The sequence below is a fragment of the Ostrea edulis genome, chromosome 2 (genome assembly GCF_947568905.1).
Source record: "Ostrea edulis chromosome 2, xbOstEdul1.1, whole genome shotgun sequence".
In the NCBI taxonomy this organism is placed as follows: domain Eukaryota; kingdom Metazoa; phylum Mollusca; class Bivalvia; order Ostreida; family Ostreidae; genus Ostrea; species Ostrea edulis.
The window spans coordinates 35,675,121-35,690,792 of NC_079165.1; the positions used below are offsets into that span (position 1 = coordinate 35,675,121).

The 15,672-nt window shown below is 33.3% G+C and overlaps 1 protein-coding gene, 1 long non-coding RNA gene and 1 pseudogene across 2 annotated transcripts; 1 reads left to right on the forward strand and 2 right to left on the reverse strand.

The window, feature by feature from the left end:
* Positions 1 to 2,778: 2,778 nt before the first annotated feature.
* Positions 2,779 to 6,545, reverse strand: LOC125679892 (uncharacterized). The gene is made up of 2 exons (XR_008799909.1): positions 6,424 to 6,545; positions 2,779 to 3,261 (listed from the first exon to the last, which is right to left on the reverse strand). It is a non-coding gene; the product is annotated as an uncharacterized LOC125679892 (long non-coding RNA).
* An 8-nt stretch (positions 6,546 to 6,553) lies between these two features.
* LOC125680670 (surfeit locus protein 1-like) lies at positions 6,554 to 12,267 on the forward strand. The gene is made up of 8 exons (XM_048920367.2): positions 6,554 to 6,671; positions 7,686 to 7,904; positions 8,141 to 8,262; positions 8,883 to 9,065; positions 9,231 to 9,351; positions 9,987 to 10,110; positions 10,693 to 10,774; positions 12,132 to 12,267. Exons 1-8 carry the CDS (start codon positions 6,648 to 6,650, stop codon positions 12,220 to 12,222), a joined length of 966 nt encoding a protein of 321 aa, XP_048776324.1. The 5' UTR covers positions 6,554 to 6,647; the 3' UTR covers positions 12,223 to 12,267.
* A 1,984-nt stretch (positions 12,268 to 14,251) lies between these two features.
* On the reverse strand, positions 14,252 to 15,570 carry LOC125679893 (uncharacterized; annotated as a pseudogene).
* Positions 15,571 to 15,672: the final 102 nt, after the last annotated feature.

Sequence of the window (15,672 nt, forward strand, 5' to 3'; positions counted from 1 at the left end):
ACTGAATCATGATTTTGAAGAAATTCGTATTCTGAAAGGGAATTTGGAGTATAAGTTGGATTACCAGATGTGAAATTAATGCCAAGTTCGTTTAATAAAATACATTTGTAATAATGAGCCTTAAAAACCAAGACAATGTTGCAAGCAAGCTTTTACAGCTGGAACCAATATTTATTCCTCGTGTAACCAAATCTAATTTTTTTATCACTTCTGGTTTGCTAACACAGAAGGATAGTAAATTTTATTTAAAGTCGGCACTATGTACATTCAACATCAGGGCCGTAAAATAACCTTCAATTTGGAGGAGGCAGGAAATTAGGCGGGGGTCTGGGGGCCGCCCAGGCCCCCAGACGCTGAGCACATTTTGTGCACACTGAACACGTTTCGTGCAAAATCCTTGATTCTAGGGCCTTCTAAGATGTTACTTGACTAACTCATTCTAAAAGAAAGATTTGGAATGCTTTTTAAGGGAGGTATCATGTTCTTAGTTATTGGAAACAACATAAATTCTAATGAACTTTAAATTTTAATTTTTTTTGGCTCAAAAGTTGGAGGAGGCAGCTGCCTCCTCCGCCTCCATGTAATTTACGGCCCTGAACATAATCAAAACACAAGCTCTGTAGAGCTTTTTAACCGACTATAATAGATAGATGGTTAAGCACTTTTGTTTTAATGTGTCAAAATACTTCTCATCTTCTTTTTTTTTTTACCATTGGCCTCGGTCCGTATTAGTTAGTGATCTTGACTTTGGCTTATGACCTTGGTACAGGATGATGACAAATTATCTAAGGAATTCAACTTCGTACCTTGTATGTGATCAATTAAGTTCATCACATTTGGTTCTAATAAAAATTTCATTATCGAATTTATTTGTCCTAGACATCGTTTGAGAGATAAAGAAGTCTCGTGTTTTATGTCTTTGATCTATTTGACGAACTAAATGGCGTTGATCCTACTCTACTTTGTGGTGATCTTAATTATTACAGATATCAAAAATTACCTAGCAGTCCAAAGTCCAATGTTGATTATTGATGATTCTACAGGAGAAAAACACGTTTTTAAGGACACAATCAGGACACCAAAAAAAATCTAAACTTTGTTAGATTATACCATTGCTTAACGTTAGAAGTCCTCAACTATGATTTATCTAACATTTTTAATTAATCTTTTTCGACCTAATACACTTAAGAATATTCCAAAATGGACTATTGCAGATTCAAAGAACTTACAAGCCTACAAAACACATGTGTTAATACATGTATCATCAGCACCAATCAAGAATCCCGTGTGGATCCGGATTAGAATAGGTCCTCGGTAGGCGTAGGCCTTACTTGTAGAAGGCGACTAAATGGGGTGGTCTTTCGGATGTGTCCGCAAAAACTAAGGCCCCGTGTCGCAGCATATATGGTACGATAAAGATCCCTCCCTGCTTAAAGGCCGTAAGCGCCGAGCATAGGCCAAAATTTTGCAGTCCTTCACCGGCAATGATGACTTCTCCATATGAGTGAAATATTTTTTGACATTGACTAACATTTTATGTATATATTACCAACACCATTACCTGCCTCTGACCAACAAATTCCATACCTCGATTTTCGACAATATTCTTGAAACCCTACTAGAAATCTTAAACGATCTTCTTTACACTTGCATCGACACGAGATGCGCACGACGCCTTTGGATTAAAGGTCATATGAAACAGATTTTATAGGGCTTGAAATATGTCTCCCATGTTGTCATTTGTACTATTTTCTATCATTTTTAATAAGGTGAAATTAATAAAATGACACAAATTTTAAGGGTTTTTGGAAAAAAAATTAAGTTTTCCCAAAAAATTAATTCAAGAAATCAAAAGATTTTGTCATTTATTTTTCCGGGAGTGGAAGAAATTGCTTCTTTAATCATTTAGTACATTTTTCTAAACAAGATACATGTACCACGATTTACCCAAAATTGAAAATTTTAGGGGGGGGGGGGGCGCAACCGGCGCCCCCCCCCCCTTACACCCGCCACTGCTAAGGGCTGATCCAGATGGGGGGGGGGGGGGGGGGGGGGTCCGAACCCTGCTGGTCCCCCCCCCCCCATTTTTTTTTGCAGACCAAAAAATGAAGTTATCAATTTTAACGAGACTTTTTGAGTCAAAATGATATGAAAGGTGGATACTTACATGTAAAATTGCATCATTCAAATTATTAACCCCAGAATATCATTTAATTCTAGGATAAATAAGATGAAATACTGATATACATTTACGATACTTTCATCAGTATATGCAACTTGAAAGTTTTGTTTAAGAAGCAGACAATTAAAAAGTGAAAAAGAAGTGCCAGGAAATGCTCATAATGCAGGATTTTGTACCATCTACCCAAGAGCCTCTGAGGGCCTAAGACACCCCTCCCCCCCTCCGGCCTATTGAAAGTACATTATGTATTAGTAACTGACAGGTGAAAAGCAATATGCCCCTCTTCTTTGAAGGGGGGCATAATAAGTATGAGTGGTAAAATGAAATTGATAGATGTTTTTTCTGCTTTTAGGAGTAGGCCATTACTTTATGATGGAGAGACATTTGGCAGACAAAACATGATGATGACCAATTGGTACAAGTATCCAAAGCTAAATATCAAAACTTGAGGAGAAAAATTCTTCACTAATTGTCTACAGACAGTACTACCACAAACATCCCACCTAAAGACCAACATAAATTAAAAAACCCATAAAACTTTTTGTATACATGTATAATTCAGAACGGTAATGGCAGTCAAAATAAGGAAACCAAAATTATTTTCAGCATCATTTATATACATTTTTTTTTTTTACAATAAAATGCAATAACTCAAGTACATTTTAACAGCATATAGACTAGTTATTAGTTTGGTGGCCATGTCCATTGATTTTTAGGTGCCTCTCCCACCAAAGGTTCCCACGCTTTCCATTGTAACATGTTCCTTGTCAAAAACAGCTCCCTCTCAGCTGATTCTAACGATTCTTCAATATGCTGGTCCCCCAGCTGCTGTTCCAGCTTTTTAACATCTTCCACTGATGTAACTAAGGCGAGCTTTTGACGATACATTGGCTCTGAATGCTGACGGTACACACTCTCTGATGGAATCACAGCAAGTGTCTTTAAAATTTTCTCATATAAAAGTTTTAATCTCCTGTGAGGGTGCTCCTCTTTCAGCATTCCAGTGAGGCCTGTGCCTACTTTTCTCATATGAGGGTATGACATTTTTCTATGCAAGTCAGGCACCTGCTTCTGGTACCCTAAATACAAAAAGACACATCTTAATTTACATAGAATATACAATGTACTGTTAAATCAATTTTCCTTACCATGTTTATAATAGAGTACTAATACCGTACAATAATTTATTGCCAACTAATGGTCTTCTGTGCATAAAGAACACTTATCACAAATCTTTGTTGATTTATATATATATAAACAAGCCTGTGTCGACGCCTTGTACCAGACATAATGGGGGGGGGGGGGGGGGGGGGGGGGGGTGTAATAAACATGCATTAGTCAGAGTACAAGTGCAAACATTTAGAATTCTGGGATTTGAAGTATCAATTCAACTGTTGTAACCTATGAAAGTTGCTACATTCTTCATTTACTAATTCTTGTCTTTCAACATTAAACTTGTCCCAGCACAGCTGAAAATGCACTGTCTCACCCAGTGACACCTCCTGAGCTAGTGTACACATATCATAAGATGAACAGTTTTATTTCTGTCTACGTTTTTCAGGGATGTGGCTGAATTCCTCAGAAATCAGAGGAAAACCAGTCAAAAAGGGAGGAAAACCCTTCACCTTACTTGGAAAAATATAATTTTCTGTCACTTTAGATCAAACCTAGAGTGTTTCATTTTTTCGAAAATTGAGCCAATCAGGATTTCCTCTGAAATGAGGAAAAATCACACCCCTGAATTTTCAATACTGAACTTCTGGCAAGAAATTCTAAACCTGGTGAAACTTATCAGACTATAAGTATGAATGAATTTAGATACTTGATAGATAATTTTTTGAAAATATTTGCAGATGTTGATTGATTTTTCACAATTAATACCGAGTGAAGCAAGGCTCTAACAGTAACACGGATGTGAAAGAAAAAAAAGCCAAAATCAGCAAAAGAATAAAGAAAATTTCTACATATACGTTCACTGAAAATTTTGTGATCCACATGGGCACTGCCATTTTTTTGTTCAATAGTCGCTACAACAGTTATTCGTGTTTTAATTTTGAATGCCAAAAATACAAGACCCCAACATTCAATTTGTAATTCAAACACTAAATTTCATTAAAATAAATGGTATAATCATTATTGTAATAGTTTGTAGCAGATCATTGAATAGAAAAATAGTATTAATACCTCAGTATGAGAATTCTATGCAACGCGTAATCTGATTGGTCTAGACAGTCACGTGCTAGGGAAGACAAAACTTCATATCTCCCTCTCAAACATCATATCTCCCTATCAAATTTTCCCTTGGGCAGTTTCATGCATTTTCCATAAATTTAACGTCAAAGTAGACGAAGTGTATTATGACGTCACAATAAGTCCAAGTCATTCTACTTTCATAGTTCGTAAGGCACAAAATATGCGGGTCGTTTTAAAATCGTCTGATTTTGGTTGATATAAAATCATGCAAGTAAATCAGCATTCAAGGAAAATGGAAAAACAAAAACTGGTTATCACATCACTGTGTTTCGCTGTTTGTACCTTCTATATATACGTTGACGGCGCGATGTTACTGTTAGGGCGATCTCAGCTACATACATGTACGATGTATAGATGAGTAAACTCCAATCTCAAATACAATTTTGTGGTCTTGCTTTCTTTCGGTATAATAAACAATCTATTGCATGAATGTTCGGGAGATATGAAGATTTATTCACCCAAGAAAAATCATATTCCCCGAGGGCGTTGCCCTCGGGGAATATGATTTTTCTTGAGTGAATAAATCTTCATGTCTCCCTCACTATCATGCAATAAATGTATAATATGACTAAATAGATGAACGAGTTCATGAGTTTCTTTAAATAAAAATATAGTAACGAAATATTTACTCAAGATCACTTTTTTACATTTGTTTGTTAATTTTTATAGTTTTAGCTGTCTTTTAAATTGTTAAAGGGATGTATTTGTTGTTGTTTATAATTGCTTGATTTGAAAGAAGAAGAAAAACGGCAAGGCTAAATGTGACGTTACAATGCATGATTTATGTCATTTGGCATTATAATCCCCGCATAAAATGAATAGGCCAATCCTGTACTTATTCTCTGCTCATATATCCCCCCTTTAATATTTAGATGTTACTGGGCATTTAGCACAAGGGAATTTCAAAAATAATATATATTTTTTAATAAATTATAAATTACCATACTTAAATGAATTATGATTATCACTTGGGACATGCCAATGACCATTTCATACTTCGCTCGGTCCAACGGTCACACCATATATATACCTAATATCCCAGAAATATGCGAGAATGGCATTTTGAAAAGAGATAAACCAAGAATGATTATCAGAGGTTGGATATAAGCAACACATAGGAATCTGTAATTTGGTCTGTAATTCAGAGAGTATACCAAATTCATTTGGGTATGAATTTATTTTCTGATATTTTACTGTTATTTGTTAAGAAAATGGTTGATAAATAGTCCAATATCACAGGTAGTGTTGAAAAATCGGTAAGATTTCATAATCGATAATCAGTCATATTATCGGAAGAACTGTTTCGATCAATGATCAATATAATCGGTATTTACATGTAGTTAATAAACGTTTATTATTTTTGGGGTTATTTCTATTTAGTTTTATGGATATGTGCAGCATACACACGTCTCGATATAAAAGCAGGATTAACAGTCAGATGAATCTCGGATAAGATATTAATTAGTGTACATACAACAATCGATTATGAAAAATAGAATCGATGACAATCATTTCATCACTAATCACAGATAAATGGCAAATATAGATACTAGTATTTACATATATGTAAATGAACTGTTAGTATTTAGTTTATTGTCCATATATCTCATATTGTGTAACATGATTGTAGGCCAACATGGCCAGGTGAGTCAATAAATAAATTGAAATTGAAAAATTATTCAGTGTCACAAAATTTTGAATTTTGAATTCAATGGAAAAATTTCACTGGCATTATCATGTAATTTAGTAACAATTTAACCCTTTACTGTGACTGTGACTTTAACACAAGTTACACAGACTGTTACAGACTAAATTACAGATTTCTTGTGATGAGTTTGCTAACTAGTAAAATTCCTACACCTCGACACAAATGATTGGATGCTGTTTGCAACATATATTTTATTTCAAATGGTGTATGAGGCACTGAATACAAACTCCGACACAAACACTACTTGTTAATTTGATGCGTTAGTCTAGATTGAACTTACTTTTCGTGAAAGTCAGAACTTGGCTCAGGTATCAAGGTCAGTAATCTGAGTTATCGTTCCTGATACTAGTCTCAATGTTAGACGGAAAATGATTGGTTGTAAGGCCTATATCATCCAATCGACGAAAGCAACAAAATCGAAGGCACTGGGAAGACTAAATGTGGTTTCCTTATAAAGAAGAGCTTTACACCTTATGAAATATCGAAAGATCATATTCATACAAAATGTCCAGGAATTTATTTTCAATGGTAATATAAGAATAATAATTATGTTAATATTGTTTGTTTTACAACTTAGAAAAATGATTTGCATGATTTTCTTAAATCTTCCAGAATTTCCTCTATCCGGAGACAACTGGGTACTTATAAAATGCGAAACGAACCGAAATACAACGAAACAGAAAAAAAAAAAAAAATTACGAAGGAGGTCCATTTTATCTAATAGTAATTCAAAGTTGAAGTTCTGTCAATTCAGTTGGCTATATGTACATTATCAATGAGACTTAGGCCCCTAATCAAATATTTTCATTATGATTAAGTGATAACTTGAACCTGTAGACTAGAGGAATTAAATTTCTTTATTGATACTCCCATAAATAAATTACAGAAACCGACATAAAGCATTAATGTAGGCCATTCACTATAAGCTGAATAACTTGTTTGTAATCGTCGTTAAATTAATTAAGGTCATTGATTAGGAAACTACTGATTTTATGCCACTGAAGTTATATTTTTGTTGTTTTTTTTTTTTGTTTTTTTCTGGAGAATGATCACAATCAACAAGATGGCATTGCACCAAATATAATACAAAATATATGTAAAAACATACATTTATTTGTTCAAACATCTGCATGTCTGCTCTGAGGCAATGTTTTGACAGACATGGGCTAGTTGTTTTGGAGTTTTTCTCTCTCTCTTCTAAATAATGTACTATTCATGTGTTGGGAATAACAAATTTGAAAGGATTTTGACAATGGATTATAATAAAGTATATATTTGAAAGCAATGATATAGCTCATATCAACATATTTTGTGTATGCCAAAATCAAATGTTTTTGTTTTCCCTTGAATTAAATGTGTAATGTGCATGTTAGAGTACACACTTTGAAAATGTAAAATGATTTATCTTTGCTAGCCAAGGATACACAGGATATTATTGATGAACATTAGAGAATATCAATATTCTTGGGTTATGGCTAGTGACCTGTGGAATTCATTATGAGTATTAAGTTTTGCTTTAATATTATTTTGTGTACTATATAGGGCTTTTCTCCACATTGCCATCAATGCTGTAAAGGATGGAACAGCAGATTAGAAATAATTTTTAACCGTGTTAAATGTCAAATGAAAATTCCAAGGAGGCAGATGGCAACTCGATCTCAAATGTCCTCAAAGAAGTCACCCCCCATCAAATTCAAAACAATGTCCACACCGGAGGTCAAAACAGATGAACTTGGCACAATTTCCAAATTTATCTTGGCAGTAAGTAAAAATATAGAGCAAATTCTTCATATTGAACCTTTTCATGGTTTTAATTCAGAAGTGATAACTGGTGTAATATGTGTCTTTAGCAGTTTACCAGAATGCCAAAATATCATTGATATCAGTAAACATGTTAATTAAAAGATAAATGTCATAGAGATATTGCAAGCACACCTGTTATTGTTTGGTGAAGAACAAATGAATAAAGCATTTATTAGTCAATATTTTTTTTATAGATGTTTCCCATAACAGCTTATGGACTGGCATATTGGCAGTACGAGAGAAGAAAGTGGAAGCTGAATCTTTTAAGCATCATTGATGAGAGAGCAGGTGCAGAGCCAGTGCCCCTTGCAGATCTGTATGTTAGTTATCTTAAAGTACATGATTTAACAATTTACATCTTCAGTCTGCAAGCATATTACATATATTAATTTCTGTAGATCAGGTTTTACGAGAGTACAAACTCATGAGATAATGTTCTTTTAATATTTTCTGTTGCTTATGATATTAGTACAATGTGAAAGTGTCTTCATGCATATCAATTTACAACAATGCACCATATAGCAGAGTCTTGCAAAATTTCCGATACACCGTTTGCAGTACCTGCTTACACAAATCTTACTACTATAATTCTGACACTTTATTCTACATCTTTAGTTAATGAGTTTGAATACCGAAAGTAAAACAGAAAGATGTACAACTCATCATGTATACTTATTCTAAATGTATGTCAGATTTAGAGCAACCAGAATTTATACACAATTGAAATGAATTAGCACTTATGTCATGTACAGTAATGCATGAATAGAGAATTCCATAATGAATAGAAAATTATATATTAGCACCCTTGCTTCAACACAAAAAGCGATGAAATTTGAACCCTGCTGAAATACATGCTCATATGATATTAGTCTTATTCATGCATTTTTCACTGTCTAATATATAAAAGATTAGACACTCAATATTTTTGCAAAATAGAATGCCTTCAAAAAATTTGAAAGATTTGGAATATACCCCAGTATGGTTAGAAGGAGAATTTGACCACAAACGAGAGTCGATGGTTGGGTTTCGGCCAAATTTCCAGCCTGAACTGACTCCCGAGGGATTCAAAGCCAACCATGGTGTGTTAATTGTCACTCCATTTAAAATGAAGGACACTGGGTATGTATAGTATTATATAGTTTTATCTGACAAGCATACATTAATACCAAATGTGATAGCAAGTTAATAAGGAATAAGTACATGTATGTCCAAATGAGTATCATTGTTTGTATTATCTCATTAATAATGGTGTGATGCCTGTGATGTATTTTATTTTTTTTGTAGCCGTGAAGTATTAGTAAATCGAGGATGGGTACCAAGGGCATGGATGGATCCAGATACAAGAAAAGAAGGGCAGATAACTGGAAATGTCAGAATATCTGGGATGCTGAGAAACAAAGAAAATGTTAGTGAAGACGTATATTTTTTAATTCTTATTAAATGAGGAAAAGTTCAAGCATATTTGTTGCATTGTCTAATACATTTTATCACATGAGAGCTGAAACTCGTTAAAAGATCTTTGTACGTTTCCCATCCCAAAATCAAAGTTTAAAATAGAAATCTGATATGATTTTCTAAAATATTTGGATTCTATAGACTTCATGTATCACTGAATAAAAGAGTTTAAGGTAGTACTCTACATCGTCATAATGGCTGACTTCCTTTAAAAACATGGATGAAAAAATCTATATCAGCAATATTTGACTTTTCCTTTTCCATTTAAATACCTAGCAGAGTAGCTCAGTAGGTTAGAATACCGACTGCTGACCTGCAGGTCTCAGGTTCGAGTGCAGCAGGGGTTTTAAATTTTTTTCAGATTACCTTCTACTAAAACTGTATTTTTTGACAAAATAAAGTAAATTTGAAAACTTCAAAATATTTTTGTACATATCCTCCACTTTTCATCTACATCAAATTTCTCTGGTGTAGCACACCTCCTTGATGAAGATGTAAGAATTTAAATAAGACATTGAAATGACAAAAATTTGCAAATTTTAGGATTTGAAAAGAAAATGTAATTTTGTTGTTTTTTTATTTTAGAGAAATCCTATGGATGTAAACCCCATTCAGGATCCACACAACTCTAGATTCTTCAGTTCCAGAGATATACAAGTGATTTCCAGCTTTTTGGGAACTGATCCAGTATTTATAGATTGTGATCTAAGTAAGAAGCACCATTTTACACACTGTTTAGTTATGCAATAGAAAGTTTAGGACAAATTTTGGACAAAAACACGTCATCATTTGAATATTCTAAAATTTGTAATAAACTTTGTTAATTCTTTTTCTGCAGTATGTAGATACATTTTTATAACTTTACTTAATGTATTAGAGGCTCTCTGTTAGTTGAAACTCATGTGTGATTGTCAACATTTTACAATATACATAGACATTGTATTGTAAAACAATTGGGAACCAAGCCTTTAGGCTAATATATTAATCATGCCCCCTAGGCAGTTCAAAAGGCAAAAAGTTAGTTCCACAGGCCCTCCGAACATCTGGGTACCCTTGATATGTATGATATATACATGTACATATTAAAGGTACTCAGACTTTTGGAGAACCTGTGGTTGGCATGGTAAATAAAATGTTAAAAACATTGATCAATATAAACAATGATACTGGAATTGGATGAAAAAACAATATCATCAAACTCAGTATCGCCAAGAGGACTGAAAATTTAGGAAGCTGAAACTCGGTATATATTGATGTGTGTTGAAGTTGTTGATTTATTTTTCATCACTAGAAAGCAGTGTAGATGGTGGACCTCTGGGAGGACAGACTAATCTAAGGTTCAATAACAGACATATGGAGTACATACTTACATGGTAAGTGAATGTGGTCAATTACAATGCTGGGGACAAGAGAGTATTTAAGGAATGCATGTTCATGTTGTTTGGAGGTATAAAAAAAACGATGGAGGCAGGTGATTTGCATAATCAGTAAAGCGGATAATGCAGATACTATCTGACAGGTTCTCTGAATGTCTGGGTACACTTAATCTGGAGAGCTTTATCGTACTCAGACATTCGGAGGATGGGCCCTGAACAACCTTATGTTATCATCTGTTTTATCTCCCCCATAATAACAATCAAACTAGTCATGTATTCCTTACAAATTTAACTGTTTTATTTTTGTAGATGTAAATACAGGTTTTTATGTCTACTTACAAGGGTATCGGTCCGTGCTTTTACTAAGAAATAAAATATAAAGAAAACTGTGTAGATTTATTACCGACAAAACATTTGTGAATGTAAATATTAAAAATTGAAAACATGTCTCAAGTTTTCAGTGAATGATAAATATATTAATACATATTAATGTTACATAACAAAGCTATTGATAGAAGACATTATCTTGCCTCAACATATGGATGGACATCTGTCCATCTGATCGCTTTTTGACTTATTCTCCAGAAACATGAGACTAATTTTAAGCACTTTGATAGCACAGTGCAATTCTTTGGAGTAGGGGTTTCAAAGTTTTGCATTCACCCTCATCAAATTTGGGTTCTGTTCCTGTCATGGTGTTTAACTCAGTGTGGTACCACAAATAAGTGATTTCATATCTGATTTCTCTTTTATCAAGTCTCAATCTTAAAGCACAAGGTGACAGGGATGTTAAAGGGGCATGGACACGATTTGAGCTAAAAACAATTCAAATTTTATTGTTTACACTGCTTAACTTAAGTATTTCTAATGGTCAACCAATATTCGAACATCAGTTTTTGAGTTGCAAGTGAGATACAGCACTCACAGTTATTTGTTATGTAAAGAAGGCTTATACCATGTTTTTGTTTACATATAGAATACTTAATAGAAAATAGCATGTTTAAAACAAAATGAGATGTGCTAAACACTAGAAAGTATTTAATTGTATTACGAATTAAATATAAATTGAAAAATCTGTTTTTTTTAAACTTTTACTGGTATATTTAACCTTGTTTCATAACAAAGAATTGTGAGCTCTGTATCTCCCATTTACCTTGGCAACTAACCTTCAAATTTTTGCTGACCATTACAAATATCCTAGTTAAGCATTCTAAACATTAAAAATGGAAAAATAAAATTTATTTAAAAAATTTCAGCTCAAATCGTGTCCATGCCCCTTTAAAATTGTGACTCACGGACCTCTTGTTTTTGTGATAATTGTAGAATGTACAAAACTTTTCTTATATCTTTGCAGGCTGGCCCTGGCAATTGGTATGTCTTTCCTGTGGTACAACAGAGTTTTCCCTAGGACAATGGGGACAAGATATACTAGGAAGCGTTCCTGATGAATTGTTATATTGTGATTTATTAAATTTCATTCTGAATATCAATCCTCTTATATTCTTCCTCTTAGTGTGTACAAAGTACGTGGAACGTTTTTCAAATCCTGTCTATTTGTTAGACTCGTAATGGTAAATCTTCACATTGAAATATATATTGATATGCAGAATCTGATCTTCAATACCCACTGAAATAATAAGTGAATTCCTTGCAAGTTATTTATCACTTTTTACCGCTTTTTTTCCAAATAGCTTATAGCATTTATTGCAGTTTATGAAAGACACAAACAGTCCTGACATTAGAATAAAATACGAGAAGTTTGATAAAATTATCACTATAGTATACAGTTATAAAATGGGTAATATGGAAAGTAGCAAATTTACCCCCCCCCCCCCCCCCACCCCCCCCCCCCCCCAACCCTCACCCCCCCTACAAAAAAAGCTATCTCTCAAGTCTGCGACCTCTTTCATATGTGCATTTGTGAACAGGCAGAGGTATGAAAGGAACGATGGCAAACATAAATGTTACAACCTACTTAATGTTTTTGAAGTTTCTTTTTAACAAGGATATTTTTCCAAAAATATTATCAATTTAATATTCAACATTTCAGCGGATATACATAATGTGATTACATGCAGGCTGGTGTTGAATTTGACCGAAAGTACCAGTGTAATATTAAAGTTTTCTTAGAGTGTTGATATCCTTTTTCAAAAATGGATTTGGACTCGTATTTGCTCGACAACAATATTTTAACGTCGAGATACCAATGATTACAGCTCTATATGGGTAATACATAAAAGATTTGATTGAATATTGTTTAACGTCCCTCTCGAGAATATTCCACTCATATGGAGACGTCACCACTGCCGGTGAAGGGCTGCAAAATTTATAGGCCTATGCTTGGCGCTTGTGGCCATTGAGCAGGGAGGGATCTTTATCTTGCCACACCTGCTGTGACATGGGACCTCGGTTTTTGTGGTCTCATCAGAAGGACCGCCCTATTTAGTCGCCTCTTACGACAAGCAAGGGGGTACTGAGGACCTATTCTAACCCGGATCCCCACGGGATCATATAAGATTTGATAAATAATAATTAAATATATAGAATCTATAAATAGATATATGTTTTGGGGATTCAGAGTTTCCTATATTTCTTTTCCATAACATTTCTAAAGTTTGGTGACAACTGACATTATCCTTGATGTCAATGCACAGAAGAAATAAATTATTCAGAAGATTACTACTTCACACTCTGAAATGGAGATTTAAGGATGAATGACACACCAGAGAAATATGGTGTGGAGGATATGTACAATAATATTTTGAAATTGTGAAGTTTCAAATTTATACCACATTATTAAAGAAATTGCTGTTTTAGTGGAAAGTAATTTTTAAAAAAATAAATTAAAATCCCTGCTAGACTCGAACGCATGAACAACAGATCAGCAGCTGACACATAAACCTACTGGGCTACCCAACCTGGCCATTAAAATGGAACATGCATGTATTGCTAATAAGGAAGTTAGCCATGTGACAAAGTAGTATTCCTCCTTAATATCTTAATTTTGTTATCTCTCTTCTAAAATACATGTACTACATTCTTGCATTACTGATTTGATGTAAGATGGAGTACATGGCAGCAATAAAATTCCATAAAAGCCTGACATGAAATCTTTTATAACAAACCAATTTAAACAATCCCTCGGATACATTACAGAATACAAATGAAAAATTTAACATTACAAACGGAAAATATACAAGTGGAAAATTATACAATGTAAACACAGGCACTAGTTTCTGCAAATAACTTATGATTTCTGTACTACTAATAATTACATGATATGGAAGGTCATATATGTATAATAAAAATAAAAGAGGACCTAAAATAGAACCTTGAGGAACTCCTGCTGTGACTGATAAGATATCAAATTCATATGGAATTCAATACAAAAATACAAATAGTTATTAGCACAAACACAATTACAATAAATGGCAAAGGCCCATTGAACATCATTAAATAATATTTATATACTTTTTATGTAGTCATAAGTAATTGACTTCTGTATTCAAAACAGTCTTTAATAAATTTCATAGTAATTTTAAAGACTTTATGTATATCCCTGTTAGAATGTATTTGTAACATCAATCTTTCATTGTCCAGAGTAATATTTTTCTGTGTTATATTATAAATGTTTCTAAGGTAGGTGTTTCTTAGCTTGGAATAAGAATTACATTGAAAAAGAAAATGAATTTCATCCTCAATCACACCAGTATTGCAAGCATTACAACATCTTTCATTCATTGATGTGGAATTATATCTACCACTTTCTATTGCAAGTTTATGTGCACTCAATCTAATTCTATTAAGAGAGGATCTCTCAGATCTTTTTCTGGGGAAATCAACATATGGACTTCTTTTTCTTGTGTATAATTTTTTTTTTATATAAAATTCAAGATTTTTTACCAAAGATTTTTGATGATTGCTCCTGAGTGCACTGGTCAATGATTCTTTGTATTATGTTTGGTTAAAGGTGTTGAATTGAATCTTTATATTTTGTAATGTTTGAAAATCGCATATTATCTAGAATAGAAAATATTTTCCTAGTCCAAGTATTGTAATCACTTGTGAATTGGTAAAGTTTAAAAGCCAAACAATCAGACGTTATCAGATGATTCCAATATTTAATACTTGAGAATGAAATTTTGGACCAAAGTGGTAGTCTATTGAGTTCTGCTAGACAACCAGCATTGAATGTTTTGCAGTGCACTCCGGGGATATCTTTAATAAATTATAGGTGACATTTTTCTATATTTGAAATATCTTTGAATGAGAGAGATACTTCCCATATTTCACTACAATAAAGAAGAACTGAAAGTACAATAGCATCAACAAGTTTTTCTAAAAGTTTACATGGGTTATCAATACCAATAATTCTTTTCATTTTAAAACATGTTTTTCTGACTTTTTCAATAAGCAAAGCTGTTGCTAGGTTAAACCTCCCATTACATTTCATCATAACACCTAGATAGCAGTATTTTTGGTACAATTTGTATTGTATTGCCATTAATAGTAAATACATTCCCTTGAGGTTTGCCATTTGAGTTAAATATCAAAACTTTTGATTTATCTACATTAACTTGCAGTTTCCAGTTTGAACAATAGTTACTGAGAATATCAAGGCTGTTTTGTAAACCACCTTTGCTTTCAGAATCACATTCTCCATTTTTCAAGTCATTGACAATACTATCAATAAATACATTTAAGAGAATGGGGCTTAAGACATCCCCTTGTTTGACACCACATTCAGAATTGAATACATCACTTAAACCATCAGAAAATTTGATTCTACTCATTGTGTTGCTATACATGAAAAATAGAATATTAAACAATTTTTGGAAAATATTAGATTAATCTCTATACAGTGTCAAGTGCTTTTCTAAGATCAATAAAAGCCG